A 22,412-nucleotide genomic window follows, 5' to 3' on the forward strand; every position below is an offset into this window, starting at 1 on the left:
ATGGAATTACGTGGGGGTTCTAATAAGGAGCATGCCGACGTGCCAGCTCTGCAGCTACATGCAGTGTATGAGGAAGCCTACCTTAGCCACACTCTACCGCCATCTCTGAGAGAAGTACTGATAGTGACGTTGCTAAACCAGACAAGGCTCTGGAGCGGTACAAATCTTATAGGCCACTATCTCTCATTAATATAGATGCCAACATTTTAGCCAAGGTGATTGGAGTGTGCCTACAGCCCCTGATATCGCAGTTAGTGCTATCAGATCAATCTGGCTTTTTACCGGCTCGGTCAACTACACACAACCTACGCACTATCTTTGCACTATTACATCAAGTGGAACTCACCTTGGAGGCGGCGGTTCTATTAGATGCGGCCAAAGCCGTTGATTCTATTGCGTGGATATAGATGTTTGTGGTATTAGGCAGCATAGGGATACCAGAGGCGTTCTTAAGATGGATATGCCTTTTATATGAGTGCCCAGCAGCACAGGTGCGTGTCGATGGTCACACATCACATGCTTTGAGTGTCGGTAGGAGGGCGTCACAGTATTGCCCCCTGTTACTGCTACTATTCGTGCTTACCATGGAGCTGCTTGCCTGCATTATTCAGCAGAAACATGCCCTTACTTCCCTTAGATTTCATCTATAACCCTTGAATATTTCACTATATACAGAAGATATGGTGCTGTATATTAGTGAACTGTTGGCATATCTGGCCCTGGTAAATAGAGAGTATATAAAATGGGAGTACTACTCTGGTTTGTGTATCAACTGGACGAAATCCATAGTCCTCCCGCGAACACCTATTACACAACGCTGCGACATTGGGTTCCTGCTGGAGTGGGAGAAAGGCCCTGTCAAATATTTATGGGTATGGGTGCACAGACACCCTAACATTGTGAAATGTGAGAATAGCGGGAAGGAAATGTCCAGATTGGAAGATTCTGTTGCGCGCTGGATGACCCACCCGCTCTCCCTGGCGGTTAGACTAGCAGTCATAAAAATGGTGGTACTGCCACAGTTTCTAAACCTATTTAATAACATTCCAATAGTGCTGTCCAACTCCTTCTTTAAGCAGTTGCACTCCCTGTTGGTCACACTGGTATGGGCGGGCAAGAAGCCGAGGATCAGCTGGGAGGTCCTCACCCTCCCAAACGTGGACGGAGGATTCTGTGCCCCAGATTTTAAGCTATATCATTAATGCGCGCAGGCACATTTCGCACACTTCTGGTACACGGCATGATTTCACACCTCATGTAGCGATCAACATGATGCTGCTCCGATCCCACTCAGGGCCATCCTACCACAGAAGTGTAATGGGATGTCCCAAAATGAGATAAACATGTTACACACTACATTGATGGCTTGGTACACTTTGGCTAGACGAGCTGGGAAGAATTAGTTGGATGCCCCTGCAGTGCCCCTACTACACCATACAGACATAACGGTGACACAGGAGGATGGATCGCTCCAGATGCTACGGGAGGCAGGACTACACACTATGGCGATTTGTACACAAATAGTAACTTCCTAACACTACCCAATGAGACAGTTCTGTGGGCAAACACCACATTATTTGTCTTCCTATATTACCGACTTTGAGCAGCTATACACGTACACAATTCACACTTTCCTAGAGAACCACTAACGCTCATGACACTACAGGTACTGCTCACCAGCGCGACGCGCTAACACCTTATTACTAAACTAAATGCTGCAGCACAGAAGGATGGGACACTGGGAGGTGGGAAAGTATTGGCAAAATGGAATGCGGTGTTACCACAGCCCATGGGGGAAGAGTATTGGAGGTTTTGTTGTGGGAAATTAAGCACACTTACTTCAAATTGTAATTTGAGGGTAATTCAGTTGAAGTTCTTGTACCAAATGTATTGTACCCCGATGCAGTAATATAAGTATGTGATAAAGGGCGACTTGAACTGTGTACGCTGCGAGCCAAAGAGGCAGACTTTATACATCTGCGTTGTCATATCCACAAGTGAGGCAATACTGGGTTCACGTCACAGACACACTATCTGATAGGATTGGGGCGAGGGTGGAGTGCGAGCCAGCGATCTGCCTACTGGGACTGCTGAGAGACTTACGGTCACTAAATCGGAATATCTTGTCAGTAAGCTTATTACTAGCAAAATGTAGAGTGGCATTGCTTCAGAAGACTACATCTAGCCCTTCAAAAGTGTCTTGGATGCCTGACAGGCACAATATAAGACACAACTGGAACTGTATGCTGAGGAGCAGCCAATGAAGTCAAGGCCAAAGGACTATTGGGGGCCACTGATGGCTTATTTGCAATCCAACATTGGGAATGGTGGGTAGGGCAACAAACGAGAAACAAGCATGTATCGATACTACAGATCTGTGTCATATTTGAAATTGTGAATTGCATTAAGCAAGTTCATGATGGTGCACTTGCGACCTCACTATCTACAAAACGGGGTGTGAAAGAAGGACCATATTAGACTTGTAAATGACAATGTGTTGGGTACAACATGTAGTATGACATTTGTTGATTTTATATGTTATGCTTACTTTGATGAAAATGATAATATATAGATAGATATATTTTAAACAGTTGACAAGACTGACATTGCTCTTGAGACGACAAAACGAAACCCATTCTGGATTCATGCCATCAACATTTGCGGTTGAGGTGGTGGGAACAAGTTGAACGTATTGGAATTTTGCTATTTAATTTAAGACACTCACGGAAGGAGTGGTGAGGCCAGTTTTGCCTCTTTATGGCGTTTACGTATTTTACCTAAAATATCAATTCACTTTGTAGTTCAAACCACAATTCTTTATTTCATTAATCCTGTCCTGATATTTAAAACCAATGCCCTTAGACATCTAAGGAAACTGTGCAACAGAAAACATACCGAAGTTTGGAGAATTTGCGTGAACATGTTTATTTTAATGTTCCCAAGCTGAAGGAAAGTAATACTGTCTGCATGTTCATTTACATTAAGAATTAGATGTAATGATTAAGAAGATTGTGCGGATGTAAGGTTGAAAAAAATCAATACACTTGAGTCTTTACCGTGATACCAGCTCCCAGGAAAACATGGACAGAGACTGCACGGATACCCTAGTTTAATGGTTCTTAAACGGAGATCCAGAGACGAGTGGGGATCTGTGAAGCCTAATCATGCAGCCCGTGACTGCTTAGAAAATTAAAAATTATTAACATTAATACAGTGTGTATAAATAAAGATGCAAAATGTGAAACTGAACATTTTCAAATGTTCAGTAAAAGTGAAGGAATTTGAAATTAGAGGTTAAAAATTAGGTAGTTGTCCACAGTGTGATTCACAGGAGCAGTGCAAATGCATCAAAAAGAACATAGTATGGAAGATGGGTGATCTCAGTTAAATTTAGAAAAGTCCAACTATACTATTAAAATGATTTATTTTATTTTTTTATATTCATTTAATAAAATATTATAGAATTTGTGTATTGGTTCAATGAATGCTGCTGAATTTTTGTGTATTGTTTTGACGTTCAAACCTTCAAAATTGTTTATGCCAGGGTTAAAGGCTTCCACTACTGACTCAGTGGGGGTCCCCAGGTCCAGTAACTGTTAAGTGGGGGCTCACAAAAGTCAAAAGGTTAAGAGCACTGCCCTAGATCAATAACCACATCCAGAAGCTTCATTCTTTAGCTACTGAGGCAACCAGTAGCTCTAGTTCTGAATCTTTTTGTTTGATGTTTGGGGCACTTCGTGCTTACGCCTTCATACATTTTTTCTACAAAAGGGATCCAAGCCAAATTTTCTTTGCCACATTTCAAAAGATATCCAGGGTATGTAGGATCCCCCGTAGCTAAACTAAGAAAATAACCAAAAGAAAGATTGTTTGTTTCTTTAAATGGGAAAAACTGGGAGAACAGTGCTGTGTAAGAAAGCGTATCAGTTTTCTTATAAAAATGGCATCAAAAGGTTTGCTCTGCTAAGATTGCTATCTTTCCAGCTTTCAGGTTTGAAAAAAATCATTTTAAACACAGTTTTTGTATTTTACTAAGAAGCAGTCAATTTTTCCTATTTTCCTTTTGTTGTTTCTACCTACTTGATGTGCTTGATGGAAATAGTTTGAAACCCATGTGTGAACACATAAAACTACATTTCCGAAAAATAGACACAATTTGGAATTCAGCAGGAGGTAATTTACCCAGATTGCTCAAGCTTTTCCTAAAATAACTTATTGATGAAATAAAAAAAATAAAAAAAATCAAGGGAAGTAACAGAAATGGGTGACCGTTCATCTTCAATTTTTACCCCCAAGGCCGAGTTACAAAAGTAATATAGCTTTCAGTTCACAAGAATATACAGTATTTGTTGGTTGTCCTAAAAAACAAGCAATTCCCCGATCTGATGTGTCAGCTGCAGTTTCTAAAGAGTTTTCATTGTGTACGAACTATGCTTTAATTAACATGCTAAAATCTAATGAATGAAAAATGGGTATGTAATAAACCTAGACATTTTTTTTTAAATATGCACAAGCTACTTAGTTTAGCATTAGTGGTAATTTGTACAACTTTGAATTTGAGGTTACCTTTACTATCAAGTGATTAAGACGGCATTACGCAAAATGTATTCTTTCTTGCTCGCTAGCTTACATTTAGCAGCCAAAAATTGGAGATTAATTCAGGTGATAATAATTAAAGCTCTACTATTTTCTGATAAAATCAATACCACACGTGTGGGTGGGCCGATTTCCAGTGACAGGAAAGACCCCAAAAACCAATGTGGAAATATACAATTTTTGCCAAGAAATGCATCCGGCTACCCAGGCAAACCTACTAAACCCAGACATTTCTGAAATCTAGACACCAAGGGAAGACCAGGGTGGTGTGACTTGAGTGGATCTTCTTACTCTTTCCTCCCAGGAATTCCCAGCAAACAAAAACTTTGGATAAAATGACACATTTTCCTCGCATTTCTTTGAGGGAAATTTCCATAATCTGCGAGGAGGTACAACATTTCTAACACCGAGGGCTCCCCCACTTCTTATATAAAAATGTTAGCCCACATGTGTACTCTCGACCACTGTGCTCCAACATTCCCTAGGGGTACAATTATTATCTAATTATGTATGCACTATTAACTGTATTTGCTTAAACCTCCACCTATCCTCCCACACGTTCCACAGACACCCTCCAACTTCCAAGTATGTGTGTCGTACATACACTGCCAGAGAGGAGGAGGGCTTACATGAGGGCTTACATGCTCTCAAATATATTACCGCTGGAGAACTGCAATTGTAGCACAGAACTTTGTTCCAGTATTGTATCATTCATTGATTCTCCTGCTCATCAGTTACAGTAGCAAGCAGTACACTGTAAACACAAGAACACTGAAATGTCTCACTTACCGTCAGCTACAGAAACAAAGTGCTGCTTAATGGATCGAAAATGAACCTAGTAGAAGTTTGAACAAAGTTATAGAAGCTGAAACTTGGACAAATAGCAGCAGCAGCCACAAAATGCTCTAAAAAGAGCAAATATCACTTCAAGAACTCCTGTCATAAAACTTGCAGAAAAGATTTTGGAAATAGTCTCCTGGGACAGTTCTGAAGCATTTTCAGTTCATTGGCAGAATTGTGGCACCCAAAATGAAGATAGGCAGGTATGTTAAAAGTATCACAATTGCGTGGATCTAATGCTGAAAAAGTATGCATCAAAAAGAAAACTTTACATTTATTTTGGACCTCAAATGCTAAAGTAAACAAAAGGCCTCCAGGATATAATCACTTCTTATTTTACACAAAGACCTTACACACCCTGAACAAACGTCATTGATTTAAACAGATATTCTGTTGGGCAGGATAGGGACTATAAGCAGAAAGACATACCTGCATGAATAGGTTGAATTGGGGCTCCTTCTGTTGTTTGGTTTTGATCATCTCCAGGGCATCAGACTGAAAACAGCAAAACCTTGCAGCTTCCTGCTTTATCCTCTCTCCAGCAGACCCATCAAACTAGATATATGAAAAAAAGCCATCAACCAGAAATTCAGCAAATGCTCAAAGCTTTCATTTTTTGTTGTTTTTAGTCATCATATACGTCAGTAGGCGTGAGGTACAGTTTTAGAACCACCAGGTGGAATTAAAACATCTGAGGGTTTTGACATCCTTCGTTTAGTCTCCTTCAAACAACTTTTTGATGGTTTGCGGGAGCCACTGCCCAACTCCTCTTATGTGGAAGTTTGTCTTTAATCCTTAGACTATCATCATTTAATTAACCAAAACTTGTTGAGGATTAAAAAAAAGGTGTTCCCACATTTTTATCCTCTATTTAGGACAATTTACACATTTAATCCTGCCAATGTGTTTTGCCGATTCAACCCAATCTGTGCAAGTAGGTGAAGTGTTAGATATCCATTTATTACAGATTTACCTGCATGCTATAATTATTAGCATAAAAAGTAACTGAGATTGTAGCTTCCCTTATCTTTGATCAGACCCTCCATCTTCTAAAATCTCGAAAATAACAAATGGGAGGCTTACCTCTATATATTTTCTCAATATTTCTGTTAACGCCTTATCCACTTAATGCCAGAAGATTTGAATACCTGGACTCTGCCATAGAAGATGGATATGATCTGCATTCTACAAGGCACATTTTGGGCAGCATCTCTTCTTCTGACCTCCCAGCTTTGAGAGTTGTTTTGGAGACCAATAGACCCTGTACATGGTGAACAAATGGTTTCTCCTTAGGGTTGCAGATCTCACCATTGATCATAATGTAGACATAGATAGTAGCCATTGGTGTAGAATCTCTGATGACGGCAGGTCCGCTTTCCATTTCTCCTCTGGCAAAGTAGGAGGGCCATCTTTACCTCATACCAGGATCCAGCACCAATTGGATACTTCCTTTCTATGTATCCGAACGCTCCGTAGTTCCTCCTCCATTCTGTTCTAATCCATATATTAAGTTGTCCTCGGATCAGCTGGCTAGTTGATGGTATTTAAACCTAGAGAGCCTGTTGTTGGTACTTTTGGATAAATAGTGCCAAGAGCTCAGGGAGCCCTCTTCCAACAGCTTGCCCCATATTTCTATTCCTGCAATCTGCATCGGGGTAGCTAGGACATCTTGTAAGCATGGAGGGGAGATTTCCAAATCAGAGCCATATTGCTGCAGTTAGGGACTCCCAAGATTCTTGGTGACTTCATATAGAAATGGCTAACTAACTCTATCAAAAGCCTTAGCGGCATCAACCGTTATGATGGTCAGTGGAGCGTTTGGTACCATGGCCACATCTATTGTGCTCACCAAATCATGGGTGAGCCTGTAGAGCTGTCTCTGTTTCATGAAGCCCTTTTGGATTTATGGACAATATTTCCTATTACTTTGTCCAATCTCTTAGCTAGTATTTGTGTGTGTATCTTTTAATCGTTATTAAGCAAAGATATTGGTCTATACAATTCACATTAAAAAAAATCTTCATAAAATGTTTTTTTTCATAGGCTTTAATATGAGCCCCACGCTTTTTAATGTCTGCATGCGCCCCCTGGCCGGGGTGGTCAAGCCCTTTGGGGTCAGAATCATCACCTACGCTGATGACACCCAGTTGATTGTTTCCCTCAATCCTTCGGACAACAATAAGACCAGCCTGGCAAATTGCCTGGAAAAAGTGTCAGCGTGGATGGATGGCTCCTTTCTAAAACTGAATGCTGCTAAAACGGAACTGATGTTTCTGGGCAAGTCCACCAACCCCGGAGACCAGCATATTCTGGCCAAATTGTCTTGGTACTATGCCACCCCCTAAAGATCATATTAAAAGTCTTGGGGTATGGCTGGACCACAACCTGAACTTTAGGGAGCAGGCGCGCAGGGTAGCAGGGACCTGTTCTGGCATTCTCAAAATGATTAGAAAGATTCTACCCGTTCTGCCCTTCAGCGCTAGGAAACTGCTTGTACAAGCCTTGATCATCTTGCGGCTCGATTATGCCAATGTGATCTAGCTAGGTGCCCCCGGTTCTACCATCAATAAGCTTCAAACGGTCCAAAATTGTGCAGCACAACTGCTTATGCAGGCTCATAATCGTGAATCTGCTAAACCTCACATCATCTCTCTGTATTGGCCTCCAGTGGCCGTGAGAATCCAATCCAAGGCTTTGTGTATTGCCCATAAGTCTCTCTCGGATAGCGCTCCGCCGATTCTCCGTGCCATCATCCCCCGGTATCTTCCAAAAAGATCACTGCGCTCTGTGAAGAAACATCTTGCAACTGTTGCCAGAGTTAACCGGGTGCGGAGCGGTGACCTGCGTTTTTCCGCCATTGCGGGGAAATGTTGGAATCAACTACCAGACCTCATTCGGCTTGAGCCCAACCACCTACTGTTCCGCAAAGATCTGAAGACTCTGCTGTTTCCTTGAATCTGATGGCTTGTTTCGATTTAGGCTCTGTCTCTAGCGCTAGGAGGCCTTTGGTAGCCCTGTGCTTTACAAGTGTCATTCATTCATTCATTCATTCATTCAATATTATCGTTATTTTCACATTATATATATATAAAACACTCTCTCCCCCCAACATTGTGGAATTAAATTTATTAAGCTGGTCAAAACCGGAGTGAGTTCCTCTTTTAAGGCCTTATATAGCTCATTTGGTTTTCCATCAGGGCCTGGCACCTTTCCCTTTTTGAACCCTCTAAGAATGTTATCTACTTCTAGTGTAGTAATTTCTTGATTAAGATGGAGCTGTTTGTTCTGATCTGACCTAGGAAGAGTGTCTTCCTTCAAACAACTCTCTATTTCTTGTTTTAGTGCTGTTGAATCGTTGGTATGTAAATTTCGGAAAAAACCCGCAAACATCCTCCCAATGTCAGAGACCTCGGAACATCTTTCTCTGGTGCCGTTAATTTCTACTTTGTCAATCATATTTCTAGTGCTTTTTTACCTTGTCTTTCAAGCCAGAAGTTTCCCACAACCTTTCCCGTATTCATAATATGCTTACTTGCAGGCATTCAACCTACTCTACACCACTCAATCCAGATATTCTGCCAATAAACCCTTAGCCTATTTAAAGTTATCTTGTGGGTTTACTTTTACACGGGGTCCTCACAATTTGCCAGCTGTTTATCAATTACTCCTATTCTCAGCTTTTACTCTCTAACCTTATTGTTACTTTCTTTCCTTCTATGTGCAGCATTACTAGTCAGTTTCCCTCGAATAAAGACTTTATAAGCATCCCATATAACATGCAAGGGGTTTTCCTTTATATCTAACTACAGTAGCTCTTTTCAGAGCATTTATAATCTCCTGCTGTCCTAATAAAGCTCTATCCAAGGTCCATTTAGACGGAATTGAGGACCTCGAGAGAAAGAGTTCCAGTCTAACCGCAGCATGATCTGAGAGATGCTCTGGTTGATGGATGATCTTTCTTACCTTATTCCCTAACTTCATATCTACAATAAAAGTCTATTCTGGAGGCATGGCCATATTTCTTGGACCTAGCCATATGCAAATCAGTCTTGACACTGTGCACCAATGGGAAAAGTCCAGCCCGAACTGCCAGGCCCTCCCTGGACTGGAAACAAGCATCCTAGGACCGGTTTCGGGCTTTCAGCCAGGATACCTTGACTCCAGTGGCATGGAGAGCACAGGACCCACGTCTGGGCATACCTGTCCCACTTGGGGTGACAAATGCAAAAAGAACAAATAAAATAGAAGCGCCACCCCTTTCACATTACAAGATTGAGTGGTGCAAGCAAATTGTTTAATGCATTTATGTCTCTTTAAAATTTCCCCCCATTCTTTTTGACGTAAGTATGTTTCCTGGGGGGTATTTTAATGTCACTATCAGAAAGCTTCAGAAATCCCAAAATATTCCTTCGTCTAGTTGGTACCCTCATAACATTTATGTTCCAGGTTAATACCCTTATGTTGTGAACCTTCCTTACTTCCTTTATCATGTCCATGATAATTCCAGCCTAACCGTTTCCCAATCCATCTCAGAATCCCTGTCAAAAATGAGGACTACAATTATTTTTTAGTTTTTTCCCCACAGGCTCACCACCCTGTGTTTAGTAAAACCAGTATCTGCCCTAACTATGTGTCACCCCCCCAGCTTGCCCCCCTCTACCCCACTGGGGTACGCTCCCAGTATCCAAAAAGGATAGTACTTTATACCACTTGAACTTCTACTCTCCTCTTTATTTTCTATTTATTTTGCTGCATTTATATCTGGTTTATTAGAACATCAACCTCCGAATTTTCTTTTACATTGTGCATCTTGTTGTTCTACATAAGTCTTAATGTCATTGGGAATTTTCAACTACATATTTGCACCCAGCGACTTCAGTTCCTGAATGTGTTTCCCTAACTCCCATTGCTGATTTTGAGGAACTTTTGCTATAGCCGGTCTTATGGAGAAGGACCAATCATTTTTTAAAGCTTTTGCTTTCAAGGCTTCTGTTGGGATTAGCTTTTTTATTGCATAAGTACGGAAGTTTATTAATATTTTCCTGTATTTCTCTCTGTTTGGACTTCTTTTAAATTGATCCCGATGCACCCTTTGTATGTCCTGCTCAAGGTCTAGGGAGCTGGTTTACCAAACACACTCTTTGATCAGGTCTATGACGAACCCCTTCAAGTTTTCACCTTCTGCTCCCTCCAGGACATTGAGAAACCTTAAATTGTTTCTCCTAGAGTTATTTTCCAAAGATTCCAGTTTCTCTTTGATCTCGTTTTCCCTCGCTTTCAAGACTTGAATCGCCTTATAATTGCTCTTAACTTCCTTCCTTAATACTCCAAGCAAGGCTTCCATAGTGGATAATCTTTCCGGGATGTCTACCATTTTAGTATCAAGCTTTTCACAGGCTTTCTGTATTTTAGCCTGTTTGCTCTCTAGAAATTGCAAGTTTGGCTTTAATCTCTTTCGAAACTGTCAGTAGTAAGGAGTCCATATCTACTTAATCTATGTTTTTCGGTGTTCCCATCTTCTCTTCGCGAGGGGTCAATTGAAATTTCCTCTATGCAAATATTCCCCTGTGGGATCCTGAGAGAGAACCTGAAATCGATTTAAGAGAGGGAGACCGGGCCCATCTACTGGCATAGGCTGAGTGGATTGGGTCCATATTTTGCATAATTGCAAGGCAGATCAATGTAATTAGATAGACATGAGTTTCAATACCTTTCTTAAAGTAAGATCCTAAAGATGGTGTGATTTTGATTTTCCCTCCTGGTGGGCCTGCTGTATCTCTAATAACTCTATTATCTTTCTGTTTCCCTGCCTCGAACAGAACCTATTCTGGAATAGACACAGGGAGAGATTTTGTTGAAGTGGCTTTGGGGGGGGGGGGATAAATAATCACCCTGCTCTGCTGCTGATAATCAAACCCTCTCCCTTTACTATGCAACAAACCTGGCCCTGGCCGAGCATTTCTAAATGTATATCTATTTTAACCTGCGGCACCTATGGCATACAGCTCTGTGTATTCGGTAGAGAGCTGGAGCTCTTATATTTTTTTGCTTGCGTTCTTCCCTGAGGCAATAGAGCATTCAATGCATACTATGAGAAGGGACTGTCAAGTTGCCCATGCAATCTCATTATTTTCTGCAGCTCTGAGATTAGTGGAATTAATTTAATACTTTCACCACATTACGGTATTATGCACAGGAGAAGCAGGAGCTCTCAGCCACCATGTTCCCCCTCCTGTACTTCTTCTTTTAATATGCTCAAAGCTTTCTGCCCATTCAAGTGTTCAAGTGTATTACATTCAATGGAAGTGTACCAAAGTATATTCTTCTAAAAACCAATTTAACTATATAGATCAGCGGTTCATGTCAGAAAAAAAAAAATCAAACTACATATAACAATTAGGTGTGTGTATGTGTTTTTAGGTGCAATGTAAAAACTAAACATACGCATTCAGCACCCTAATCCAGAATTGATACAAATACAGCAAGTGCAACATTGTGCATTTTAGATAGAAGTGTAATGTAAATGCTTGATGTTAATTAAGCTCAAGTGGAATACAAATAACTCCATACGGGCCTTGTTCAACCTGGCATCATTGACGTGGGTTTCCCCTGTATTTTTGCCTTTGCCACCTGTGTTTTTGCTGTGTGGTGGGATTCGTTTTGCTGGTCTATATGCTTTGTGAACTTTGCAATTGCTGTTCAGTGTCAAAGTGCAAGTGCCCTGCTTAGTCAATTATTGTAATGGATTGGTGATTCCATGATTGGCATATTTGATTTACTAGTCAGTCCCTAGTACAGTGCACTGTGTGTGCCCGGGGCCTGTAAATAAAATGCTGTTAGTGGGCCTGCAGCACTGATTGTTCCACCCACATAAGCAGCCTATAAATGTAACTCAGGCCTGCCATTGCAGAGCCTATGGGCAGTCTGGTACGGCCATGTCGACTTGGCAAGTGCACCCACTTGCCAGGCCCTAACCTTCCCTTTTCTTACATGTTAGTCACCCCTAAGGTAGGCCCAAGGTATCCCTGTGGGCAGGGTGCAGTGTATGTAAAAGGTAGGACATGCCCTGGTGTGTGTGGCATGTCCTGATAGTGAAATACTACCAATTTCATTTTTCACTATTGCAAGACTACCTGTTCCCAAATGATAGAATGGGGAGTTTGCTCATAACAGCTTATAAACATAATTACCCCTGGGAACAAAGTAGGATAATAAAGTTTAGTATGCCTGAAATCAGAATGTTAAAATACATCTTTTAGTGAGGGTGAATTTTACATTCTGTGTTTGAAAATACCACTTTTAGAAAGTAGGTATTTTCTTGCTTAGCCATCCAGTGTGCCTCTGCTAGAATGTGTATTGACTGTCTGGCTTTGGAGTAGCTGGGGATGTGCAGTAGCTCCAGAGTGTCTGGATGAGTCAGGGCTGGGCTGAATAGACCTGGGCTACATTTAGAGTAGGTGGAGGAGATTTCATTTTACCTGAATGGGCCTGGTCTGCCTTCCACAATTCTGCCAGGAAGCTGCACCAGAGAGGACAGACCTGGTTTTGACTGAGCACAGGGCTTATCTGCCACTAGAGAACAAAGGATTTTGCTGTATAAATATTGGGGCCCAGACCCCAGAACTTTAGATCACTTTTGGACTTCAAGATGAACCATTGCCAAGGAGAAGAGCTGGAGAAACTGGAGGAGGAGTACTACCCCTTTGCTGTGTGCTGTCTGGGGTTGGCCTACAGTGGCTGTTTCTGCCAAGGAGAGGAACTGTGTGTGCATCCTGCTTGAGAAAGTATCTCCAAGGGCTTGAAGTGGAGCTTGACCCTGGTTCAAGAGGTCTCAGGAACAGCAAGGACATCACCATCCTTCTGGGTACCATCTCTGGTTCTGCTGGTTCAAATCTCGCCACAGAAGAAAAGGGCAATCTACTCCGTCACCGAGTCCGTCGCAGACTCCATGTCCTGAAGGCACTGCAGAGATCACCACCTCGCTTCCCATCGCAACCATGGACTCACTGACTCCGTCACTGAGCCGCTGCTTGCACCACATCCTGTGAGCACCGCACTCCGCACCGCTTCGCTACACACTGCACAGATGTCACCGACTCCGTCGCTGCCCAACTCAAACATTAACCGGCTCCGTCATCGTACCGTGACCTGCCAGGACCCCATCGAGCACCGTCTCACCCTGCAACGCAAGCCTTGCTCTCACCGACTCTGTCAACGAGCCACTGCCTGTACCGAGCAGTGAGGACACCACACACTGCAACGCTTCCATCTCACAAAGCAATTACGACGGTTGCCCTGACCGACTTGCATCCGCGCATTGGCCGCAACAAGAAAGGTACTCTCTCTGAGTCTGTCAAGGATTTAGCTAACCCGTACCGACACAGTTGGCAGGAATTGTTGAACTCTGTCGTCTTCAGTATCGCGGGAGCCCCAAAAGGAGCTACAGAGTCGGCGGAACTGTGTTTTCACGTTGTTCCTGCCATTTAAGGTTTATTTTACACAGTAACTATTTTTACAAGTATTGTATGTTAGGTTTTTGTCGTTTTTGGTCTTGTTGATTTAGATAAAGTTTTGCTTATTTTTCTAAACTGGTGTTGTGTCCATTTGTAGTGTTATCACTGTGTTTCCGTATGCATGCATAAATGTTTTACACACTGCCTCTGAGATAAGCCTGTCTGCTTGTGCCAAGCTACCAAGGGGATGAGCAGGGGTTATTTTAGAAGTGTATCCCCCTTACCCTGACTAGGAAGAAGGGTCCCTACTTGGACAAATATGCACACACTTGCCTACTAGAGACCCCCATTTCCAACATGCCCATTATGCAAGATCACAAATATATCTGGCAACTGATCTTAAATGTGTGCAAACCAATTCAAATTCTAACTCAAAATGAGTAAAGTCTACAAAACAAAGATGCATAAAAAGCATTCGACATCCAAGGTAGAGAGAACTATCACCTCCCCAGCCCACAAACCATGTTTGCATCTCAGAGGGATCCAGATATCTAGCCCATTACTGGAGGTTAACTGAGTTTGATCTCCCAAACAGAAGCTGAATGCATCTATGTAAACATATCTGAATATAAAAGCAAGTTCCCAAAATGAGGAATGACAACATAAAAGTGACAAAATTGATCTGCAAATCAATGTTTACCACAAAATAATTTATTAGAAATATACACTTAGGAATTTTGAAATCTGAGTTCTTTGCCTATTGTTTATAAATGTTTGCAAACTGTTAACAGGGAGAGTTGTAATTCCCCTATTCAACCCTTGGTTTCCAAACCAAAACCGCTCCCCAACTTTTCTGCAAGCTTCCAGTGGGCAGAGTCTGCCAGGGAGGAAGCTAATGGGCATCTCGCCAATGGCCTGATAGGGATCTGGATTGAGGCTATCACAACAACATGAGTGGTAGAAAGGGGGACAGTGTAAACTTCCTTTCAGCTCAGCCCAATCTCCAACAGAATCATCGTATTTACCTGGGCAAATGATGAATATTCATGATTTAACAATGGTCAGCTACAGATGACTATTGTTTGAATGCATGATCGGCCACACATCTGACTGGGTGCAAAACGTCATGCATTAAAATATTTGATACCTACAATACCTGCATGGGTGGTGAGTGGCTCTATTTTGAAATAATATATTGCTAATGCTGACATTAGCTGTCTTTTCCAAAATATCTGTAGAGTTCAATGATTTACCAGGAGTATCTTCTCATACAGGAATATCTGTAACTTCCACATAGAACACATCAGATGTGAAAGTGTATTCCTTCCTTAGGCTGGTAAGAAGGGGTTTAACCTCAAAATGTAATCAATTATGACATTGATGAACTATGAAATTGTGCAACTTCAACAATGTGCTTCTTTACGTGATTTAAGTTATCAGAACAGATGAATGAGGTTACAACTTATCTTGATTTATTTACAATTGATGTCAGCAGCAATTTACAACTAGACATCACAGATACATAGTGAAAAACAAGTAGATAATGTACATTTTTCCACAAATTTGTTCTTTGGATTAAATAACGATCATCCATTTTAGTTTGTTCTTTCTTTACCATCACTAAGCACTTCTTGAGTACAGTTTTGGAGGGCTTCTGGATATAGGAATTTGAGTATCACAACACTCTTGAAACTAAGATTTTTAACTCTCTGGTGTATACGTATCACAGTGATATTATATCTAGATGACATGAACATTTATTTCCTAGGATGAGAAGAAACTGAAAGACCTTACACCTGCTGTACATTGTATAACCCATGATTTCTAATCAATTCAAAGAGTAAGATATATTCCCAAAACAAGAGATCAGGATAAACTTGATCAAGACTACGTTGAACCAGAATAACTGACATTAAGAGTAAAATTAGTAGCCTGCTGGTCCCAAAGCATTGTTGTTCACAGAATGCAGGACTTTTTACCCTGAATTTACAAAAGGCCTAATAATTCAGCCTTTCTTCCATACACAATAATTCCCAGAGTTCTGGCTTAGACAGGGCTCAGATAAGGATCCATAAGGTGCCAGTGGTACAGATATGTCCTTTATTCGAGTTGGAAAGGGTGATTTCCAGCTCTTATGGAACTCCCCCTTTTTCCACTGGAGTAATTTATCACTGACTGATCCAAAAGATCAGCCACATTTGAAAAAAGTCAAGGTCAAGACCTTTGTGGATTATTCAAAATTGCACGTAGTCCACTGGCTGGAAGAGTGTTTACCATTTACCATATTATTGAGATCCCAGGTATGCCAGCATATGTTCACTTCTCCGAAAAATTATTTGCCCATAATTCATCACACACCTGATGAAGGTGATGAGGTGGGTGACTCAACAGGTCCAAATAGACATCTTTTAATCAGGGGACTACAAATACTGGTGCCAATTGAACATCTAAGGCACTCGTCTCGCATGCTAAACTGAAGGACATCCCTAAAACAAGAGATTATTTAGGGGAGTCCAGGTTGAAGATGCTTTATTTGAAACCTACTTATGAGACAACCTTGTTGGTGGCAAAGAAGCATTAAAGGAAGTGCAATTCTTAGGTCAGAAATCAGGCATGGATTTACAATGCTGATTAATGATCCATCAACCACACATTAAGAAAGAGGAAAACCAGCATAGATTTATAAAGTTGAATCACACTCCATGAACCAGACATTAAGATGGAGACTGTTGTGAAGGACAGGGATGATAATGGATTTATGTTGCTTTTCCTAATGTTTCCTGAGAAATTACTCTGTACAGCAGTAAGATGCAGGCACACTTTTCTATACTTCACAATATTGACTTGGAATACAAGCTTTGACTAATACTAGCAAGAAACTCATCTACGCATTAAATATTGTTGAGTGCATGATTGTTTAGCTTACGCATGTAAGCGTGACATCAGGCTTTAGCATTAACATGCATTTTAGATTTTGGTTGTGTGCGCACAATTGACAAGTCTTCGGCTCATGATGCTTCCACTAAAACAGGAATTTTCCATTCCTGCTGAAAAACCAGATATATTGTCTAATATTAAAAGGGATGTTGAGCACACAGCAGTAGACCTGGAGGTGCACCTGCATAATACACAGGCACCTGATGCCATAACAACTATCCATAATAAAATATTTACTTATCAGTACAGTAGACCATGTCTTTTGTTTTCTGTTCATATACTGGCGGACTGTTGTGTTTGGCAATGGCAGCATGTATGCTGCTTTTGTAGATCTAAAGTCAGCTTTTGATTTAGTTTCAGGTAACAAGCTATGGTTGGTCCTACAGGAGCTGGGAATGACCACGGACTTGCTATCTCTCATTGTTCGACTACATGAGAACAATTTTGCAAAACATTCTTTGGGGCTCACAGGGTAATGTAACTGACCCCTTCCAAGTTGAAAAGGGAGTTCGCCAAGGGTGTGTAATGGCCCCTACACTATTTTCCCTCTTTATAAATGGAGTCTCCCAATTCTCAGCTACCTTTCCCACAGATGCTCCAGTCTTAGTAGGTATAAATATTCCGATCCTAATGTTTGCAGACAAAACGCACATCATATCAAAAACTCCTTGTGGGCTACAGTGTGGGTTAACACGTTTTAAAAATATATGCACCACATGAGGGTTAGAATTCAATGCAATGAAAACTAAATTTATGGCTTTTAATCACCACAGAGCATTTAGTGGTAGGATACATTTGGAGGGAGGAGCCCCAAGAGCAGGTAGATGCATTCACATATCTAGGAAAACAATTAGCTGGGGCTCTCACATTGAAATGATGGCACTGAAACATCGCCAACTAGCTGGTGCTTTAAACAATGAATTTAAAAAATCTCTGACTAAGCCTGTAAGCCCGGTGTTGCAGATCTACAATACAAAAGTGGTGAGCTTGGTCCTATATGGGTCGAAATTATGGGGCTTTGAGAAAATGACCCAGCTCGCCACAGCAGAGAATAGGTTTCTCCGAATGATCACTAGCTTACCACAAAGTACCCCTGTGACTCCTATGCTTAATGACTGAGGAATGAAACACTGGTATACATTGCTGGACTACGCCCCATATTACATTGGCGTAGAATTTGGTCTACTGAAACATATACAAAAGTAAGAGATGAAAGTACAGAAATGGACTATGAAAATTGCAGAAAAGTCCTATGTTCATTGATGTCCTGTAGGTTACAAAGAGTCAACCTTAAGCAGTATGATAGAAACTAGCGTGATCGCAATAAAGCAAGAGCTATGGTCCATAGAGGCTGGGATAGAAGCAAAGTACTATTCTTTTGAAGGAAATCCATAGGCAGATTGGAGATATCACATCTTGGACAGATGTTAAACATTAGTGGGGGGAAAACTAGACATGCCTTCGTTTATTTCACGCTCCGCTGGCTTGGGTTCTGAAGCCACTATAGATGTTATCCCTAAAGAGGGAAGGGACGCCTAGGATGTCAAAAACTATAGACCAATATCATTAATCAATATTGACTGCAAATTATAAGCCAAAGTCCTGGCAAGAAGGTTAGAGAAGGGGATATCAAAACATCGTTCCATCCCAAACTGGATTCTCGAAAGGCAGACGGGATGCGAATAACATCTGGGTCTGCTGCCAAGCAGGTCAGAATAAATGGTCACCTATCAAACTCATTTTAATTGGAGCAGGGCACCAGGCAGGCAGGGATATCCACTCTCCCCGCTCCTATTCCTTTTAGCAATCGAACCCATTCTTTCCTTCCTGAAACAGAATGATAACATTAAAGGTGTACCGTTCCCAATCAGGCAGGCAACTAGTCGTGGCCTATGCCTATGACGTTCTAATCTTCACTTAAGGTGCAGATACAGCAATCCCTCAGATTGTATCAGAAATTGAAAAATACTCTTGAGTTTCTGGCTATAAACGTAATCATTAGAAAACTAAGATCTTTCCCTTGAGCATTCTCTGTACTCCCTCGATTCTCCCTCGATTCTGGGCTACTCTGACCTGAAATGGCAACATTTTTCACTTAAATACCTTGGTATCTGGTTTGAGAAAGAGCTACAATCTTCCCTCATGATCACATAACCTAGTAGGGTAGGACGGACACAGCACAAATGATGATGGCACCACTAAGCAACTTCCTTTTGAGCATGCGTTCCATAAATCTTTCCACCACCTTCTTTAAAGCCATAGACAAGCATATCTCAGATATCCTTTGGAAAGGGAAAAGAGCTAGGATAGCCAGTCCCAACCTTAAATTGAGCAGGAACAGCAGAGGTCTGAATATAACCGATTTTCACAAACACCAAAAAGCTTTTTAGCGGCTCAGGGCAACTGGTGGTTTAAAGATGCAGTTGACCACTCCCTGACGTGGCTCAAAATTGAATCCCACTTTCTATCCCCCTCTCATCTCAGCTCCACCCTTATCATCAGAGGCCTCTAGAAAATACCCCTGGTCTACTCGCTCTCCATAATCGCAGACATGATGGAAGAACTGTCTTGTGTGACCAGTGGCCCAAAAGGGGTATCAATTCCATTGTAGACTTATGCACATCCCTGAATCCCATTCCGTTTGCTTACTGCACCCAATCAAGTTCTTCTCCAAAATTTAAAAGAGCCTTTAGATCACTACTGAAGCCACATACTCCAGATCTTGCCGGCCTACTTGGAAATCTTAAAAAGCTCGGCCACTCCGCATCACATATCTGTGAGTTACTTGACCCCACCCCCCCTCCAGAGTACACTCCTCAAGAATTTGGGGAAAAAATGGTCCCCTTACATCCCAGAAGACCTGACATCACATTTTTCAGGCGCTACCTGGAATAGAATCTGGCATTCGCCTTTCTGGTTAATTTACACTTGCAATTGTGCAGTCTAGATTTTGGGTGATACACAAAACATACTGGACTCCATCCAGATTGCATAATCTAGGTATCCTACAATCAGATAATTGCTGGCACTGTGAGGTATCACTCGGCTCACTTTAGAATATGTTTTTCACATGTAAAATGGTCCAACCCCTCTGGACCAAAATTCATAGACAATTTATGGCATCTTTAAGATTCAGCTCACACCATCCTTCCTAACTGTGACGTTAAGCCTTGTGGCACATCCACTTGACACTGGTCTCTCTGCACATGACTTACAGCTATTAGATCTAATGCTTGCTTTGGGCTCCAAAACAGTCCTGTCAGAGTAGAAATCTTCCACAGAAATCTCCTTTAACAAATGGCAAATACTCTATGCACCACCAGGAGCGCGGACGGCATAATATACAAGAAACTACATAATACATCACACTTGTGCTGCCTATGGAATGCACTTGATTTATACATACAAAAAGTGGATCCCCACAGCCTTAACATTCTTCCCCCTCTTGCAATTCCACTCACCCACCAAGACAGAACTAAATCATCAGTATACACTTAGTAGCCCTGTGCTCACTGCAGACCCTGATGACTTAGCACCCTCTCTCCACTCTCTCTAACTTCACCCTCATCTTTTCTCTGGCTTTTCTCCCTCTTTCCTTTGCAATTTTTTTCTGCTCATACATATATTGAGCACACTTGGGGAACTCAACTCTCATCTAATTTGGGTATCCCACACTCAGCTCCCTACTATCTTCAGATATGCTCTCAATGTACCTCTCATTTTAGCACCATGTTTGACAAATGGTACACCAACAACCAATATTGTAAGCCTGGGCGGAGTACAGAAAAAACTGCTTTAGATAAATGCGGTTCACTGTGACTTTTAGTGCCAGGTGCTCATGCCACTCTGTGCAATCATCGCGAGTTGCACCATACACAGCGCAAGCTTTCTTTCTGCTGCTCGAGTAGATTTTTTTACTCGAGCAGCAGCTTTCTCAATGCAAACAGACGGTTTCTCAACGCGAGCAGACGCGACCACTCGCAGAAACCTGACTGCCAGCGTTGATCTCGCCGGGAGGTTGATTTTCCACGCTCACACTCGCCAACTTGACGTTAACGATCGGGTACGAGGAAAAACTCGCCGGGGGGTGGGTTTTCCTCGCTCGCCAACTTAACGCTGGCGAACGCAAGTGAGGAAAAAAACTCTGCGAGCTCCGAGTAACGCTGAATTTGGAAAACTCTGCTAGCGAAGTAGAGTTCACCGCCCAGACTTACAATATTGCTCAATTATGTTTACTTAGACTATACGTCAAATGTTTACATATGTGGTCATATGAAGTTACGCAAAGCACCCTGTAGTGTGTCTTCACTATCTGTTCCATAACTGCTTATTTAATTTTCAATAAAATTGTTTGAACAAAAAAAATGTAATCTTAGATTTCATGGATAGTGCACCATGTATGATATGTATTGTATTGAATAGCAACTATGAGAATCTCAATGCTAGTCTGGCCCTCCCCAGATGACAGAGAATTATATCCTGCCCTTCTGTTGACAGGTACTACGCTGGATAATATTAACATCTTGGAGACTTCTGTCCCACTACCAGTAATGAATATTCCCCATCGTGTCTCTACAGCTTGTCAGAAGTAATCTCTGAAAATGTGTGAGTGTTAAAAGTGTTCTTGTGTACTACTATTACTTAGGGATGTTAAACTCCAAACACTGTAGCTCCTTTGCAATATGGATCAAACAGACAATACTGCACACTTCTGTCCCACTAGGCCTCCACCAAGTATTAAATAAAGTGTCCCCCGATTACTAAGTCTAAAATCATGCTAGTGCTCAATGGTGCGGTGTTTTTTATTTTACCACCTCTATTTTCCCCGTGGCTATTTCTCTGCATTGATCCCTACTGTAGAGTGGCAGTCTATGGTTTCCCCTTAGGACCTCAACTAAAGTGTGTCTTCAAAGGAACTGAGGTTTACATCTTTCAGCAGAACCTGGACCAAATGTCAAATATATTAACAGTCACCAAAGGCTCCAATGAGCAGATGGTTCAATAAATGCAATCTTTTGCACAAAGTCACAACCCTTATTATGACCAGCAGAGTCAGACCCAAGAGGTTTAAACCTCTTACAATCAATAGGAATAAAATCACTCTTAAATTAAATCATACCCTGGATAGCATGAGGTCACCGATCTCTTCGATGATTGGTCCTTGTTCTCTTAGCTTCTTCAGGGGTTCTGCCAGAGAATCTAATATAAGTGATGGTGATGAAAGGAGTAATTTGGGGTAGGATAGAGACAGAGAATTGTCAGAGATTTAGTTTGGCAACGGCTCACTCTTTGAAACAACTCATTTTCAGGTTTATCAAATTACCATAGTTGGAAAAGAGCTTGGTATATTGGTTTTCCATTACATTCAACGTCTACAAAGACTAAAGTGATCATTAAGGCAAGGCAGAAAATGACCAAATGTACTCATGTTTACCATGTGCTTAAGTTCAACAAATGCAGTTGTGGGGCTCATTTAAATTCAACACTAAGACCCACTAAGACCCACGTTACCACAAGCCAGCCCGTAATACTAAAATCAACTTCTGGGGTAATATGGTTTTCTATGTATAACCTGGAATGGTCACT

At 41.6% G+C, this 22,412-nt stretch overlaps 1 protein-coding gene across 1 annotated transcript in view; it reads right to left on the reverse strand.

Moving 5' to 3' along the window:
- LOC146769594 (rho guanine nucleotide exchange factor 11-like) overlaps positions 1–22,412 on the reverse strand; it is a gene marked incomplete at its 5' end in the record, with an annotated part of 243,205 nt that overhangs the window by 139,182 nt on the left and 81,611 nt on the right. Inside the window, 2 exon segments of the mRNA XM_085640490.1 lie at positions 5,866–5,991; positions 21,946–22,025. Of these exon segments, the coding sequence (XP_085496616.1) occupies positions 5,866–5,991; positions 21,946–22,025 (206 nt within the window).

The sequence above is a fragment of the Triturus cristatus genome, unplaced genomic scaffold (assembly GCF_964204655.1).
Source record: "Triturus cristatus unplaced genomic scaffold, aTriCri1.1 SCAFFOLD_374, whole genome shotgun sequence".
Lineage (NCBI taxonomy): Eukaryota > Metazoa > Chordata > Amphibia > Caudata > Salamandridae > Triturus > Triturus cristatus.